This window comes from Bufo gargarizans, chromosome 4, assembly GCF_014858855.1.
Source record: "Bufo gargarizans isolate SCDJY-AF-19 chromosome 4, ASM1485885v1, whole genome shotgun sequence".
NCBI classification, from domain to species: domain Eukaryota; kingdom Metazoa; phylum Chordata; class Amphibia; order Anura; family Bufonidae; genus Bufo; species Bufo gargarizans.
Window position 1 is genome coordinate 95,734,884 of NC_058083.1, and position 18,811 is coordinate 95,753,694.

Consider the following 18,811-nt stretch of genomic DNA (forward strand, 5'->3'; position numbering starts at 1 on the left):
TGGCCCGTGGTGACTAGTCACCCAATGGTTGTGGGGCAGTTTATCCAATCCCTCCCAGATTGGTGCCTTTACACACCTCCACCAACAATTTAATATAATAAGCATCTTTATTTCAATAAGGAAAGGGGAATAAGCTGCATCCAGACCTCTCTGGTAATGGCTTATGTCCTGTTGGAACAAAGATGCTTGTAAATGCACTATAGGCAAATGGACTTTGTAGCTACCATGGAAAACTTGAAGTGCACCACCCCAGCATGACGTGCAGGATCCGTATCACCATTTACTGTATTGTACTGTATCAGTCAGTATTGGGCTTTATTATCTTCAATATATTTATTAATGATCTTGTAGAAGGCTTGCATAGTAAAATATCAGTTTGTGCAGATGACACTAAACTGTGTAACGTAATTAACACAGAAGAGGACAGTATACTACTACAAATGGATCTGGATAGATTGGAGGCTTGGACTTCTCTGCCCAAGACTCCAATCAATCCAGATCCCTCTGTAGTAGTATACTGTCCTCTTCAGTGTTAATTACTTTACACAGTTTAGTGTCAGCTGCACAAACTGATATTTTACTATGCAAGCCTTCTACAGGATCAGGTTTAACAAATGTAAGGTTATGCACGTGAGGAAAATTGGTTTCTGTGAAAATGTGATCAGGACTTTATTACATTGATTCCACCAACACAAAGTGAAAAATAATCAAATCTGATAAATCAAAGCCAGATGACATTGTATGTTGATATAGTCACAATGAATGGTGTCGGTTTATCTAGAGTGCTATAAAAACGGAAACAAATTTAGCTGTACGGTACCGTTTCGGCAGCTCCCTGCTGTCCAAGGTCATATGTTCTCGACTCTGCACAGAAGACAAGGATATATGTATTGCCGGATACAGACCTCATTATCTTGATGCATTATCTTACTGTACTGAGCAGCATCTTGGAGAAGAAGCCAATTCTTCTTTAACCTTTGGCTCTCAGCGTGTGGTATATCAGTTCAATGGATCCTTAGACAGTTTGAGGTTAATGCAAGCAATGACAGAAAAGCTAGCAGTAACATCCTCACATTGAATGCATCTTTTCTGCAAGCTGCTTTCTGAGTTCACGGTCAAGAAATAACAACATTAGGAACAAGATAAATAGGTTGAAGCACCTATACGAAATCCTGAGCCCACCACAGACTCTCTGAGGACCATGTAACCACCGTTTGCAATGCGATGACTCCTATACTATATACACATTATAGCAGGGGGTTTGTACTTTATTGCTTAATTGCTGCTCACATATGCAGTGCTGTACAAAGATTGGCATCATTCAGATTAGTCCTTGTAGCCAATGGGGCTCACAGTCAAATTTTTCCATCTCAGATTTACACTAGGGCCTGGGATGAAACCAGTATATCAAAAAAGCCATAGAGACATTTGGAGAATATACAAAGACAATGTGGTAAGGCATTCAGTACAGCATTCCGACTCCGATGACCAATGAGTGGAGCAGAGGAGAATATCTGTGTCCCAGTCTACACAGAAAAGCGTCACACCAAAATGGAAAATCACATAAAAATGTAAAAAACATTTATAAAAAATAGCCATTTCTAATGCTTTGCCTTTAAGTATTGTGGGGTTTTGCTCTGGTAGATAGGGTAAGCGGGCGCAGTACAGAGGCAAAATACAAGTTCTTAACTCAAAACGTCACTGTTCACACTTGAGGCAATTGCACAAAACAGCACGCAACTTTGCAGTCTTGGTGTTAATTCACACACAATGGAAAGTTCTGCCTCTAGTAGTCCACAGCAGACTTTAGGGGGCCTGTTTCCCCAGCATGCGGCTCTCAGCCCTCCAGCACGGCACAAAGCTTCAGATCCCAAAAACAGAGACATCTCTGCTGAACCCAGATGCCTATTTAAGGACAGCCAGGTGCTGCCAAAACCCAGACCAGCACTTGAACTCCGGTTGGGTACTTTACCTCACCTGGCTGGAAACCAGCCCAGCTACATATGCTGGGAGGAAAATGTCTGCCTTGCCAGACACAACCCCTCACTGTGTCACATACCCCTGAGGGGGTCGACACGCCAGACAATGCACCCGGGACAGGGCATCCGCATTTCCAACCGGCCTGCTCTGTGTTCTACCAAGAACTTAAAGTTCTGCAGAGACAAAAACTATCTGGTGACCCGAGCATTCTTGTATTTGGCCTGGCTCCTCCCCAGAGAGGGGAGTGGTCGGTCACCAGGCGGAACTTTCTCCTCAACAAATATTAGCAGAGAGACTCGAGTGCCCAGCACTCTCTCTCCACTATACTGTACCTGGTTTCGGCTGGGTGAGCTTGCGGCTTAGGAATACAACAGGACGCTCCTCCCCGTTGACTTCCTGAGACAGTACAGCACCGAGGCCTACTTCGGAGGCATCCGTTTGTACCACAAACTCATTCTTGATGTCGGGCGTCACCAAACACAGGGCCGACTTTAAAGCGACAAAAGCCTCGTCTGCCCTATCATCCCAGCGAACTATCACTGATTTTCGTCCCTTCAAGAGCCCTGTTAAGGGCGCGGCTAGAGTAGCAAATTGGGGAACAAATCTCGTGTAATAGCCCACCATTCCCAGGAATGACTTTATTTGCCTAGTGGTGACAGGTCGGGGCTAGAGTTGAGCGAACACCTGGATGTTCGGGTTCGAGAAGTTCGGCCGAACATCCCGGAAATGTTCGGGTTCGGGATCCGAACCCGATCCGAACTTCGTCCCGAACCCGAACCCCATTGAAGTCAATGGGGACCCGAACTTTTCGGCACTAAAACGGCTGTAAAACAGCCCAGGAAAGGGCTAGAGGGCTGCAAAAGGCAGCAACATGTAGGTAAATCCCCTGCAAACAAATGTGGATAGGGAAATGAATTAAAATAAAAAATAAATAAATAAAAATTAACCAAAATCAATTGGAGAGAGGTCCCATAGCAGAGAATCTGGCTTCACGTCACCCACCACTGTAAGAGTCCATTTTCATAAATTTAGGCCCAGCACCCAGGCAGAGGAGAGAGGTCCCGTAACAGAGAATCTGGCTTCATGTCAGCAGAGAATTAGTCTGCATATCATAGCAGAGAATGAGGCTTCACGTCAGCCACCACTGCAACAGTCCATTGGCATATATTTAGGCCCAGCACCCAGGCAGAGGAGGGAGGTCCCGTAACAGAGAATCTGTCTTCATGTCAGCAGAGAATCAGTCTGCATGTCATAGCAGAGAATGAGGCTTCACGTCAGCCACCACTGCAACAGTCCATTGGCATATATTTAGGCCCAGCACCCAGGCAGAGGAGGGAGGTCCCGTAACAGAGAATCTGTCTTCATGTCAGCAGAGAATCAGTCTGCATGTCATAGCAGAGAATGAGGCTTCACGTCAGCCACCACTGCAACAGTCCATTGGCATATATTTAGGCCCAGCACACACAAAGGCAGAGGAGAGAGGTCCCGTAACAGAGAATCTGTCTTCATGTCAGCAGAGAATTAGTCTGCATGTCATAGCAGAGAATGAGGCTTCACGTCAGCCACCACTGCAACAGTCCATTGGCATATATTTAGGCCCAGCACCCAGGCAGAGGAGGGAGGTCCCGTAACAGAGAATCTGGCTTCATGTCAGCAGAGAATCAGTCTGCATGTCATAGCAGAGAATGAGGCTTCACGTCAGCCACCACTGCAACAGTCCATTGGCATATATTTAGGCCCAGCACACAGGCAGAGGAGAGAGGTCCCGTAACAGACAATCTGGCTTCATGTCAGCAGAGAATTAGTCTGCATGTCATAGCAGAGAATGAGGCTTCACGTCAGCCACCACTGCAACAGTCCATTGGCATATATTTAGGCCCAGCACACAGGCAGAGGAGAGAGGTCCCGTAACAGACAATCTGGCTTCATGTCAGCAGAGAATCATTCTGCATGTCATAGCAGAGAATCAGGCTTCACGTCACCCAACATTGGAACAGTCCATTGGCATATATTTAGGCCCCGGCACCCAGACACAGGAGAGGTTCATTCAACTTTGGGTAGCCTCGCAATATAATGGTAAAATGAAAATAAAAATAGGATTGAATGAGGAAGTGCCCTGGAGTCCAATAATATATGGTTAAGGGGAGGTAGTTAATGTCTAATCTGGACAAGGGACGGACAGATCCTGTGGGATCCATGCCTGGTTCATTTTTATGAACGTCAGCTTGTCCACATTGGCTGTAGACAGGCGGCTGCGTTTGTCTGTAATGACGCCCCCTGCCGTGCTGAATACACGTTCAGACAAAACGCTGGCCGCCGGGCAGGCCAGCACCTCCAAGGCATAAAAGGCTAGCTCTGGCCACGTGGACAATTTAGAGACCCAGAAGTTGAATGGGGCCGAACCATCAGTCAGTACGTGGAGGGGTGTGCACACGTACTGTTCCACCATGTTAGTGAAATGTTGCCTCCTGCTAACACGTTGCGTATCAGGTGGTGGTGCAGTTAGCTGTGGCGTGTTGACAAAAGTTTTCCACATCTCTGCCATGCTAACCCTGCCCTCAAAGGAGCTGGCATTGACACAGCTGCCTTGGCGACCTCTTGCTCCTCCTCTGCCTTGGCCTTGGGCTTCCACTTGTTCCCCTGTGACATTTGGGAATGCTCTCAGTAGCGCGTCTACCAACGTGCGCTTGTACTCGCGCATCTTCCTATCACGCTCCAGTGCAGGAAGTAAGGTGGGCACATTGTCTTTGTAGCGTGGATCCAGCAGGGTGGCAACCCAGTAGTCCGCACAGGTTAAAATGTGGGCAACTCTGCTGTCGTTGCGCAGGCACTGCAGCATGTAGTCGCTCATGTGTGCCAGGCTGCCCAGGGGTAAGGACAAGCTGTCCTCTGTGGGAGGCGTATCGTCATCGTCCTGCCTTTCCCCCCAGCCACGCACCAGTGATGGACCCGAGCTGCGTTGGGTGCCACCCCGCTGTGACCATGCTTCATCCTCATCCTCCTCCACCTCCTCCTCGTCCTCCAGTAGTGGGCCCTGTCTGGCCACATTTGTACCTGGCCTCTGCTGTTGCCAAAAACCTCCCTCTGAGTCACTTCGAAGAGACTGGCCTGAAAGTGCTAAAAATGACCCCTCTTCCTCCTCCTCCTGGGCCACCTCCTCTTGCATCATCGCCCTAAGTGTTTTCTCAAGGAGACATAGAAGTGGTATTGTAACGCTGATAACGGCGTCATCGCCACTGGCCATGTTGGTGGAGTACTCGAAACAGCGCAACAGGGCACACAGGTCTCGCATGGAGGCCCAGTCATTGGTGGTGAAGTGGTGCTGTTCTGTAGTGCGACTGACCCGTGCGTGCTGCAGCTGAAGCTCCACTATGGCCTGCTGCTGCTCGCACAGTCTGTCCAGCATGTGCAAGGTGGAGTTCCACCTGGTGGGCACGTCGCATATGAGGCGGTGAGCGGGAAGGCCGAAGTTACGCTGTAGCGCAGACAGGCGAGCAGCAGCAGGATGTGAACGCCGGAAGCGCGAACAGACGGCCAGCACTTTATGCAGCAGCTCTGACATGTCGGGGTAGTTGTGAATGAACTTCTGCACCACCAAATTCAGCACATGCGCCAAGCAAGGGATGTGCGTCAAATTGGCTAGTCCCAGAGCTGCAACGAGATTTCGCCCATTATCGCACACCACCAGGCCGGGCTTGAGGCTCACCGGCAGCAACCACTCGTCGGTCTGTTGTTCTATACCCCGCCACAACTCCTGTGCGGTGTGGGGCCTGTCCCCCAAACATATGAGTTTCAGAATAGCTTGCTGACGTTTACCCCGGGCTGTGCTGAAGTTGGTGGTGAAGGTGTGTGGCTGACTGGATGAGCAGGTGGAAGAAGAGGAGGAGGAAGCCGAGAAGGAGGAGGTGGCAACAGGAGGCAAAGAATGTTGCCCTGCGATCCTTGGCGGCGGAAGGACGTGCGCCAAACAGCTCTCCGCCTGGGGCCCAGCTGCCACTACATTTACCCAGTGTGCAGTTAGGGAGATATAGCGTCCCTGGCCGTGCTTACTGGTCCACGTATCTGTGGTTAGGTGGACCTTGCCACAGATGGCGTTGCGCAGTGCACACTTGATTTTATCGGATACTTGGTTGTGCAGGGAAGGCACGGCTCTCTTGGAGAAGTAGTGGCGGCTGGAAACAACATACTGTGGGACAGCAAGCGACATGAGCTGTTTGAAGCTGTCTGTGTCCACCAGCCTAAATGACAGCATTTCATAGGCCAGTAGTTTAGAAATGCTGGCATTCAGGGCCAGGGATCGAGGGTGGCTAGGTGGGAATTTACACTTTCTCTCAAATGTTTGTGAGATGGAGAGCTGAACGCTGCCGTGTGACATGGTTGAGACGCTTGGTGACGGAGGTGGTGGTGGTGTTGGTGGTACATCCCCTGTTTGCTGGGCGGCAGGTGCCAACGTTCCTCCAGAGGCGGAGGAAGAGGCCGAGGCGGCAGCAGCAGAAGAGGCCGAGGCGGCAGCAGCAGAAGAGGTAGCAGGGGGAGCCTGAGTGACTTCCTTGGTTTTAAGGTGTTTACTCCACTGCAGTTCATGCTTTGCATGCAGGTGCCTGGTCATGCAGGTTGTGCTCAGGTTCAGAACGTTAATGCCTCGCTTAAGGCTCTGATGGCACAGCGTGCAAACCACTCGGGTCTTGTCGTCAGCACATTGTTTGAAGAAGTGCCATGCCAGGGAACTCCTTGAAGCTGCCTTTGGGGTGCTCGGTCCCAGATGGCGGCGGGCAGTAGCAGGCGGAGTCTCTTGGCGGCGGGTGTTCTGCTTTTGCCCACTGCTCCCTCTTTTGCTACACTGTTGGCTCGGTCTCACCACTGCCTCTTCCTCCGAACTGTGAAAGTCAGTGGCACGACCTTCATTCCATGTGGGGTCTAGGACCTCATCATCCCCTGCATCGTCTTCCACCCAGTCTTGATCCCTGACCTCCTGTTCAGTCTGCACACTGCAGAAAGACGCAGCAGTTGGCACCTGTGTTTCGTCATCATCAGAGACATGCTGAGGTGGTATTCCCATGTCCTCATCATCAGGAAACATAAGTGGTTGTGCGTCAGTGCATTCTATATCTTTCACCGCTGGGGAAGGGCTAGGTGGATGCCCTTGGGAAACCCTGCCAGCGGAGTCTTCAAACAGCATAAGAGACTGCTGCATAACTTGAGGCTGAGACAGTTTCCCTGGTATGCATGGCGGTGATGTGACAGACTGATGGGGTTGGTTTTCAGGCGCCATCTGTGCGCTTTCTGCAGAAGACTGGGTGGGAGATAATGTGAACGTGCTGGATCCACTGTCGGCCACCCAATTGACTAATGCCTGTACCTGCTCAGGCCTTACCATCCTTAGAACGGCATTGGGCCCCACCATATATCGCTGTAAATTCTGGCGGCTACTGGGACCTGAGGTAGTTGGTACACTAGGACGTGTGGATGTGGCAGAACGGCCACGTCCTCTCCCAGCACCAGAGGGTCCACTAACACCACCACGACCATGTCCACGTCCGCGTCCCTTACTAGATGTTTTTCTCATTGTTATGGTTCACCACAACAACAAAAATATTATTTGGCCCAATGTATTGTATTCAAATTCAGCGGGATATAAATTTGAGGCCTAGTATTTAGGCGCTGGGTGACCGGTATGGATTTACTAACAGAATTAGACTTGGAAATGCACAGTAGCGTGTGTGTGAAGTTATTCTGAATGACCCTATGTGCACCTTGAATATTATATACCCTTTTAGGGATAGATTTCAAATAGCTCTGATATAGCAGAAACCACTAAATTATGAAATTGCTAAATTGGGAATTGTATTTCAACCCAGAACAAAAAATGTGCTTTGACGGACACTAAATAACTTTCCCAGCCACAACAGGACAGCGGTAACGAGAGATTTAGCGGGATATAAATTTGAGGCCTAGTATTTAGGCGCTGGGTGACCGGTATGGATTTAGTGACAGAATTAGACTTGGAAATGCACAGTAGCGTGTGTGTGAAGTTATTCTGAATGACCCTATGCGCACCTTGAATATTATATACCCTTTTAGGGATAGATTTCAAATAGCTCTGATATAGCAGGAACCACTAAATTATGAAATTGCTAAATTGGGAATTGTACTTCAACCCAGAACAAAAAATGTGCTTTGACGGACACTAAATAACTTTCCCAGCCACAACAGTACAGCGGTAACGAGAGATTTAGCGGGATATAAATTTGAGGCCTAGTATTTAGGCGCTGGGTGACCGGTATGGATTTAGCGACAGAATTAGACTTGGAAATGCACAGTAGCGTGTGTGTGAAGTTATTCTGAATGACCCTATGTGCACCTTGAATATTATATACCCTTTTAGGGATAGATTTCAAATAGCTCTGATATAGCAGGAACCACTAAATTATGAAATTGCTAAATTGGGAATTGTACTTCAACCCAGAACAAAAAATGTGCTTTGACGGACACTAAATAACTTTCCCAGCCACAACAGGACAGCGGTAACGAGAGATTTAGCGGGATATAAATTTGAGGCCTAGTATTTAGGCGCTGGGTGACCGGTATGGATTTAGCGACAGAATTAGACTTGGAAATGCACAGTAGCGTGTGTGTGAAGTTATTCTGAATGACCCTATGTGCACCTTGAATATTATATACCCTTTTAGGGATAGATTTCAAATAGCTCTGATATAGCAGGAACCACTAAATTATGAAATTGCTAAATTGGGAATTGTACTTCAACCCAGAACAAAAAATGTGCTTTGACGGACACTAAATAACTTTCCCAGCCACAACAGGACAGCGGTAACGAGAGATTTAGCGGGATATAAATTTGAGGCCTAGTATTTAGGCGCTGGGTGACCGGTATGGATTTAGCGACAGAATTAGACTTGGAAATGCACAGTAGCGTGTGTGTGAAGTTATTCTGAATGACCCTATGTGCACCTTGAATATTATATACCCTTTTAGGGATAGATTTCAAATAGCTCTGATATAGCAGGAACCACTAAATTATGAAATTGCTAAATTGGGAATTGTACTTCAACCCAGAACAAAAAATGTGCTTTGACGGACACTAAATAACTTTCCCAGCCACAACAGGACAGCGGTAACGAGAGATTTAGCGGGATATAAATTTGAGGCCTAGTATTTAGGCGCTGGGTGACCGGTATGGATTTAGTGACAGAATTAGACTGGGATATGGCCAAAAAATAACCACACTATTGCTGGTTAAATGCACTTGGTGACGGGCGCAGCTTGCCCCTGATGTAGTATATGGCCAAAAAATGAACAGACTATTGCTGGTTAAATGCACTTGGTGTCACAGCTTGACGAACCACACTACTGAGGGTTAAATGCACTTGGTGACGGGCGCAGCTTGCCCCTGATGTAGTATATGGCCAAAAAATGAACAGACTATTGCTGGTTAAATGCACTTGGTGACGGGCGCAGCTTGCCCCTGATTTAGTATATGGCCAAAAAATGAACAGACTATTGCTGGTTAAATGCACTTGGTGTGATAGCTTGACCAACCACACTACTGAGGGTTAAATGCACTTGGTGACGGGCGCAGCTTGCCCCTGATGTAGTATATGGCCAAAAAATGAACAGACTATTGCTGGTTAAATGCACTTGGTGTCACAGCTTGACGAACCACACTACTGAGGGTTAAATGCACTTGGTGATGGGCGCAGCTTGCCCCTGATGTAGTATATGGCCAAAAAATGAACAGACTATTGCTGGTTAAATGCACTTGGTGTGACAGCTTCACCCTGATGTAGGCTTTAGCCAAAAAACAACCACACCATTGAGGGTTAAATGCACTTGGTCGCAGCTTGGATGCACTTGGTCGCAGCACCGCACAAGACACAAAATGGCCGCCGATCACCCCAGAAAAAAGTGACTGACAAACGGTCTGGGCAGCCTAAAAACAGTGAGTGAGCATTTGAATTTCAGCAGCTCAATGATGCACAGCTGCAGATCGATCGATTAATCAAGTGAAGTCCTTTGGAGGAGTTAATCTGCCTAATCTCGCCCTACTGTCGCATCCGCAACCTCTCCCTACGCTAATCAGAGCAGAGTGACGGGCGGCGCTATGTGACTCCAGCTTAAATAGAGGCTGGGTCACATGGTGCTCTGGCCAATCACAGCCATGCCAATAGTAGGCATGGCTGTGACGGCCTCTTGGGGCAAGTAGTATGACGCTTGTTGATTGGCTGCTTTGCAGCCTTTCAAAAAGCGCCAAGAAAGCGTCACAAAAGCGCCAAGAAAGCGACGAACACCGAACCCGGACTTTTACGAAAATGTCCGGGTTCGGGTCCGTGTCACGGACACCCCAAAATTCGGTACGAACCCGAACTATACAGTTCGAGTTCGCTCATCCCTAGTCGGGGCCAATTCCATATCACCTCTATTTTGTTCACTTGGGGGTTGATCATTCCGCGCCCAATGACATACCCCAGGTACTTAGTCTCTTCTAACCCTATCGCACATTTTCTTGGGTTAGCAGTTAGGCCAGCTGTCCGAAGGGAGTCCACCACAGCCTGCACTTTGGGTAGGTGACTTTCCCAGTTGGTACTGTGGATGACAATATCGTCCAGGTAAGCCAAAGCGTACCGACGATGTGGACGAAGCACAATGTCCATTAGTCGTTGAAAAGTGGCGGGGGGCAAGATGCAGACCAAAGGGTAAGACCTTATATTAATACAGCCCCTCAGGCATGATGAAGGCAGTTTTCTCTTTGTCAGCCTCCGTTAAGGACACCTGTCAGTACCCTTTCGTGAGTTCCAAAACAGAAAAATACCGGGCTTATCCTAACCTCGCGATAAGCTCATCCACCCAGGGCATGGGATACGCATCAAATTTGAAAACCTCATTAAGTTTTCGAAAGTCGTTACAAAACCACAATGTCCCATCCGGCTTGGGTATTAATACTACAGGACTGGACAACTCACTTTTTGACTCCTCAATGACGTCTACCTGCAACATTAGCTGCACCTCCTCCAATATGGCTTGTCGCCGAGCCTCAGGTACCCGATATGGTTTTAATCTGACTTTTGCCTGAGGCTCAATGACAATGTCATGCTGGGTTATGGAAGTGCGTCCAGGGAGGTCCGAGAACACATCAGTGTTCCGACTATCAAACGCCCTGGCCTCTTAAGTCAGTTTAGAGGAGAGGCTGTCAGCAATTTTTACTGTGGCAGCCGCCTCTCTTGCATAAGATAGAGGGGCCGGTACCTCCTCTCCTAGAAAACCCGGCCGCAGGCTGTATTCTGTACAGGTTTCCCTGTCTTTCCACGGTTTGAGTAAATTCACATGGTAAACCTCCTCTGGCTTTCGCCACCCTGGCTGGTGTACCTTGTAGTTTACATCTCCAATTTTCATGAGTACCACGTAGGGCCCCTGCCGCCTAGCCAGGAACTTACTGTCCACGTTCGGCACCAGAACCAAAACCCGATCACCTGGGTTAAAGATCCGGACCCGAGCTTGATGATTATAGACTAGACTCTGGGCTTGCTGAGCTGCCTCCATATGCTCCCTAACAAGAGGCAACACTGTCTCTATCCGATTTTGCATCTGGGTAATGTACTCAATGACACATTGTTCCCACGCCTCTTTGGCCACGTCCAAGAGACCGCGAGGCGTGTCTACCATTTAGCAGTTCGAAGGGAAAGAACCCAGTAGAGGCCTGGGGTACCTCTCGCATTGCGAACATGAGATAGGGCAGAAGGAGGTCCCAGTCCTTCCAATCTTTAGACACAACCTTTTTCAACATATATTTTTTAATGTTCGGTTAAACCATTCTACCAGACCGTCCGTTTGCGGATGGTAAACATACGTCCGTAGTTGTTTTATGTGCAGCAACTTACAGAGTTCCCTCATCAACTTGGACATAAAAGGGGTCCCTTGGTTGGTCAGAACCTCTTTAGGTTGTCCTACTCAGGAAATCACCTCCATTAACTCGAGTTTGGCCGAGGTATGTCGCAGTGGCACCGCCTCCAGGTACTGAGTGGCATAGTCTAGAATGACTAAAATGTGTTGATGCCTACTGTGGCGGACTTCGGTACTGGGCCTATGAGGTCCATAGCTATTCGGTCAGAACATATCAGCTAATAGTCCATCCAGCATAGCCGTGGGACTCAGCACATCAGGCTGTAGCCACTTTTTCAAGAGGTAGATTAAGTCATAATACTGGGTCCTCGCAGGCTCAGCCGGCTTAAACCCCCACTGATGTACCCGCTGGGCCCGGACCAACACATTCACCCCCAGTCTTGCCAAAATCTCAGCCTTTACTTTTTGGTAGTCGGCCGCTTGATTGTCTGGCAAGTCAAAATACACCCGCTGGGAATCGGATGCCAGGAACGGAGCGACGATCTCAGCCCACTGGTCACCGGCTAGGTTTGCCCTGATGGCCACTTTTTCGTACATCGCCAGGTAGGTTTCGACATCGTCTGCGGGGGCCATCTTAGGAATCGCGGCACGGACTGCTTTCCGGGCATCTTGGATGCTCCGGGTTGCTCCTGCTGTCTGCAAAGCCATCACATGTTGTAGCAGCAACTGGTTAGTCTCTTGCTGCTGCTTATTAGCCTTGCGTTGCTGCAGGTTTGTCTCTCACTGCTGCAGGCTTGCCTCCATGAGGGCTTTCACAACAGCCTCAATTTTGTCGTGGGGCACTGGTTATAATACAGCTGGTTTAATGTACGACATACAACCGTGCCTTAAAAATGAAGAAACCAAAAATATCGGCATTCACATCAGCCTCACTGCTCTTGCCCCCATCCTCCACTAATGTTGGAGTTTCACTCTGGTAGATAGGGTTAGCGGACGCAGTACAGAGTTCTTAACTCAAAACATCACTGTTTATTCACACTTGAGGCAATTGCACAAAACAGCACGTAACTTTTGCAGTCTTGGTGTTAATTCACACACAATGGAAAGTTCATATAACAGTAGGCTTTAGGGGGCCCGTTTCCACAGCATACGGCTCTCAGCCCTCCTGCATGGCACAAAGCCTCAGATCCCAAAAACAGAGACATCTCTGCTGAGCCCAGCTGCCAATTTAAGGACAGCCAGGTGCTGCCAAAACCGAGACCGGCACTTAAACTATTTGACCTCACCTGGCTGGAAACCAGCCCAGCCACACATGCTGGGAGGAAAATACCTGCCTTGCCAGACACAACCCCTCACTGTGTCACAGATACAGTAACTGTATTTAACACAATTAGATTAATGTGTACACGAGTGGGCATCTTCTCATGTATCAGAGCACCCCCAGGTATTAGGGTCATATGACCAGGTGTAGGGTCAGTTGCTGAAACCTCTGTCCCAATTGTTAGGGACCCACATTAATGAGGACTCAAATGTTTCTTGTAGTTGAGTTGTAAGTAGATGAACTTTTAATTAAGTGCTGACAATTTAATTGCTCATTTACATGGACTCAATTACAGGTTAATCAGAGCCCTCATTTATCCCAGCGTTCCCATGATGGCTTTCATTCTCCATCTAATATATTTAAATTTAGGCTCATTTTCTTTCACGACCCATGATTAACAGGACAAGCGGGAACAGCTGTAATATAACTATAGGGCTTGCGGCTGGTTTATGGTAGGGAACACTTTGATCACATGGGAGCTACAATTTATTTTATTGAAAATGAATGGATCTTTATGACTATAAAATAAAATAGAGCTATCGCAATATCAGCATCTAGAGATACTGTAGTACAATTACACATTATCTGAAGACAGCTACATAGGGGTCAATGATCTCTACTGAATATCAATGAAAAATTGGTATGATGATGCTTGTATAATTTCTCCTCCTTAGGGCTCATTCACACGGCTGTATGTGTTTTGTGGTCTGCAAATTGCGGATCCGCAAAACACCGATACCGGCCCTTGTGCGTTCCACAATTAGCGGACCGCATATGGCCGTCCTCTCATTGAAAATGCCTATTCTTGTCTGCAACTGCGGACAAGAATAAGACATGCTCTATATTTTTGGCAAAAAAATAGAACAACGAATGCAGACAGCACACGGTGTGCTGTCCGCATCTTTTGCGGCCACATTGAAATGAATGGGTCTGCACCTGTTCCGCAAAAATGCAGAACGGGTGCGGAGCAAAACATATGGATGTCTGAAAAAGTCCTAAAGGTGTACTGATACAGTAAAAGAGCCCTGTAATGGTTTAATCTTGGTTCTCTATGGTTAACAACCTGTATGAAACTGAATATACCTAAATTCCTTAAGCCCAAGAATAAATCTGAGGCAAAGGAATGAAGAATGCAACTGTACATGAAGCTTAAAGAGGGTTGGGGGCTATAAGTGTCATATGGACAAACAAGGGACATGTTTAGGTCTGTGGATGTATTGGCCAAACTGTTAAGTTCCCGTACGTCTCTAACAATTGGCAGCAATGGTGTAGCTGAAACCTATTTGGAGATGACTTTGGAGCCAATGACTTAGCACTAGGGTTGTTTGTTACAGACTGATTCAGAAATGGCCCATTTAATGATATGTTCTGGGTGTACAAAGAGCAGCAAAGACTACAAAGACTACAATGGTGTAAAAAGTAGAGGTGCAGAATGATGTTCTGTACAGGTGGAAGGTGGGCCCTCTTCCTCTAGCAGGCCCAAGGTACAGCAGTCTGACATTGCTCTTACATCACACAAACCACACGTCTCGTTAATACTAAGCTGTTTTGCCGCAGTGCTATATTGGGTTGTCAGAGTTTTTGGATGTTCTGAGTTTCAGCATAACCTTACATGAAAGTACTCTTGTGTTTCATTAGGCAGATCACCATTGAGGAAGGAGAACAACGGGCTAAAGAGCTGAGTGTCATGTTTATTGAAACTAGTGCCAAAACCGGATACAATGTTAAACAGGTAAGCTGGTATCATTGTATGTATATTAGATTTATACTACTTTTCTGTTTACAATAGAAAAATGTTTAAGGCAGTGTTCACATATGACTAAATAGCTGCAGATTTGCCATTGAAGGTTTTTGCGCGGGAAATTCGTAGCGTTGTACAGTACTAGCAAAGTGGAAAAGAATCTCTGAATTCTCTACCACACCTTGCTTAAAAAAAAATGCAGCGGAAAATGTGCGGAATTGCGGATTTGAAATGTGCAGCATGGCATTTTATACTCAGGATAGATCATCAATATCAGATCAGCAGGGGTGCTGGGAGTGGGCAACCCCACCAATCAGTTGATTGAAGAGAACGCAGAGCTTGTGTGATATCAATGGCGAGCAGGTTGGATTGAATGGGCCAGAGTGTAACTATAAGTGCTCCTACACATTCAAGTGAATAGGACGGAGGAGATGTAATTACACTGCTCAACACAATGCCAACGGCGAGCAGGTAAATGGTGAAGAGAACAGAGCTGATCGTGGGGGTGCTGGGAGTCAGAGCCCTGCGATCTGATATTGATGACGTATTCTGAGGATAGGTCATCAATACGGGAAAATACTGTACACTAATTACTTTCAACCGCAATAGTCTACCATCTGCTTTCCTTTTCAGCTGTTTCGTAGGGTGGCTTCTGCCTTGCCAGGCATGGAGTGCACAGAGGAAAAGACCAAGGATGGAAGTATCCTTTACCAGAAATGCTGCGCTTGGCCACGTCTCCATTCACAGCAGCCATGAGATGGGACTCCTATTCTTGAGACTGGTGTGGTTATGGCATAAATGTCATGATGTCATTTTCCCCATTTAGGCCTCATTCACACTACAGTATTTGATTAGTATGTTTTAAGCCAGGGATGCCCAACCTGAGGCACTCCAGCTGTTGCAAAACTACAACGCCCAGCATGCCCGGACAGCCTACAGCTATCAGCCTACAGCAGGGCATGGTGGGAGTTGTAGTTTTACAACAGCTGGAGAGCCGCAGGTTAAGCATCATTGTTTTAAGCCAAAACCAGGAGTGGGTCCAAAACAGTTACCAATCCGTGCCTTTCTTTCCAGTTTCTGTGTATCTGATGTTTAAAAAGCTACATACTAATGAGTTTGCAAGTGCCCAGGGAGGTTTCCCATTGCTGCAAGTTTCATTGATAACTCTTCCCATCTGTCACTATATGACAGCCCAGTGTCCTTACGACACTATGGGCACTTGCAGCAATGGGATGTTGTTTTTGCCAAGGAAAGGGGAGTTAATAACCTCTTTAAAGGGAACCTGTCACCATGAAATACAGTGTAATCAGCAGGCAGCATATTATAGAGCAGGAGGAGCTGAGCAGATTGACATATAGTTTTATGGGAAAGGATTGCGCAAAACTTGTAATTTATACATTTAAAGGTGAATTAATGATCATATTGGCATCTAAATGTGCTGCCGATCACCCAATGAACAAGCGAACCACTTGTTCATCGGGTGATCCTGTCGTTCATGCAGGCACCACTGATCATTGATTGATAGCATTATCTGTGTAAGTGTGTATACATAGATAGCTTTCAGTCACTGGTAGTTGTACACAGGGGAAGTGTTATCAGTGATTGATAGCATTCTCTATGTAAGTGTATATACATAGATAGCCGTCAGTCACTGATAGTTGTACACAGGGGAAGTGTTATCAGTGATTGATAGCATTCTCTATGTAAGTGTATATACATAGATAACCGTCAGTCACTGATAGTTGTACACAGGGGAAGTGTTATCAGTGATTGATAGCATTCTCTGTGTAAGTGTGTATACAGATATAGCTGTCAGTCGCTGATAGCTGTACATAGGGGAGGTGTTATCAGTGATTTATATCATTCTCTGTATAAGCTTTTCATATTGCGCATGCGCCGGCCAACTAAAGACAGCCGGCCGGCGCATGCGCAATATGAAAGAATGTTCCTCTGCCCATAATGGGCAGAGCAGTGCGCAGGTGCAGGCCAGTTCCCAGCCCGCCGTCCTCTGGTGCCGCTCGTGACGTCCGCCGGCTGGAGGTGTGTTTTTCTGGGCACATCGCCCAGTAACGCCGCCCCTGGGCACCTTCAGAAGGTAATTTGCATAAGTTTAAAAAGTGTTATTTTCATTATCTGGGCGAGGGACACATAAGAGACAGGTATGATCGTAATGAGGGTTAAAGAGTCTATAACCTGATCTGAGCGGTCTAAAACGCTCAGATTAGGTGAAAGACTCCCTTTAAATGTATAAATTACAGGTTTTGCTGAATCTTCTCATAAAACTATACATCTGCTTAGCTCCTGTTGCTCTATAACATTCAGCATGTAGATTGCACTGCATTTTGTGGTGACAGGTCCTCTTTATGCTAATACAAGGGTACAAAAATATAGCGCCCAGCAGTAACAGCACCCAACATCACCCGTTGGCATAGAAGCTACTTCATCTGAATTACTCATACGTTAGGTAAGTACGGTAGCTTTATATAATCTACATATATATTTAATTAGGAATATATCATAATTCTATCTTCTCCATTCTGCAAAATGTTCTTTTCCGTTCATGTTCCTTAACCAACTTCACCACAGTGATTGACATAAAACTTGACAAACCCCAAGAACCGCAAGTTGCTGATGCTGGGTGCTCTTGTTAATATGCAGCGCATGACAGGTGAGAGGCCAGAGGACATGTGCTTAGCCCCAAGATGCTTCCTATTGGTTAGCCTGGAAAAACAAACATTCGGAAACCACATCTAGAGAAGTTCAAGATCCACCACTGTTCCTGATCTCTTCTTTCCCTGGAGACCTAGTTTGCCTTTTGTCTACTTTCTTTGGTTCCTGTGTTGGTCTTGAGTCTTTCCCCCTCTCTTCAGAGATGTTTGACTCATTTCACGTTTATTCCACCATGTCTCTTCTTTCTGACCCTCCTGTGCTCACATTCCCAGTTCCTTCTAAATGCACCTTGAGATTATTTGCTAACACGTGTACAGTATCACTCTCTTACTACCAAACAACTAGATGTAGAAACCTAGAACAGTTCACCAAGTGGCTTAAACTCTACTGACTAGTAAAAGCCAAGAATAGCCAAATAAGTGTAAATTAACTTGATCTAAATGCACACGATCTCCCCAGTAGTTCACTAAGATTAATCTGATTGAATTTGTAAGTTTCTTTTCTCTCCCCCTTTCACACCAAAACTGTTTCCCTTCTTATAAGAATACAAAAAAGTTCCTGCTGTTCCTAACATTGACCTTCTATTTTTATTTTCACTTTTTTGTTGTAATATATATATAATTGTACTTTATTAAAATTGCCAAAAACTATATGACGGGATGTGTGTAGCACATTGTAATTTAAGGGGTTGCGTTTCATCAGGAGACACAGGTGTGCATTTTTCATTTGGCGACTGGAATGCGGCTTGTACACATTTACAGCAATGTGCTCGATAAGACAATTTAATGATCTACTATCTGAATGTAGCACTAGGTGAATAAAGAATGAATCCAATTCCAACTGCAGAATTATGTGTGCACATTATAGGTGATAAATGTACAGGTTCCTAGAAGAACATGCTTTGAGGTGACCGTGTCCTGCCCCTCGTAAAGCATTATTCCCATTACTGCGGTTTTTTTTTATATCACACAATAAAAGCCTTTTAATTTCATAACATTCATAATTCTGATAGCTGTTTCCATAAGAATTAGAGTCAATGAATCAGAGAACTAAGGTGATGTAACCTGGAGAAGGAATAACACATTGGACGACTGTGTCGGTGATGTGGACCTACTGCTATAGGGATATGCACCATAGATGCAGACCTGCGGAGAGGAGAGGCCCTAATCAGACTGGACCCATCATACCTAGGGCTCCCTAGCTGTTAGAGGGTTTATACACAATTGTGCACAAGTGGTTCCAAG

General features: G+C 46.6%; 1 protein-coding gene across 1 annotated transcript in view; it reads left to right on the plus strand.

Moving 5' to 3' along the window:
• RAB6B (RAB6B, member RAS oncogene family) overlaps nt 1-18,280 on the plus strand; it is an 80,548-nt gene extending 62,268 nt beyond the window's left edge. The window contains exons 6-8 of the mRNA XM_044291122.1: nt 14,795-14,888; nt 15,531-15,597; nt 17,484-18,280. Coding sequence (XP_044147057.1) covers nt 14,795-14,888; nt 15,531-15,597; nt 17,484-17,548 — 226 coding nt within the window. The 3' untranslated portion in view covers nt 17,549-18,280. The remainder of the gene's footprint in view (nt 1-14,794; nt 14,889-15,530; nt 15,598-17,483) is intronic.
• The last annotated feature ends 531 nt before the right edge of the window (nt 18,281-18,811 follow it).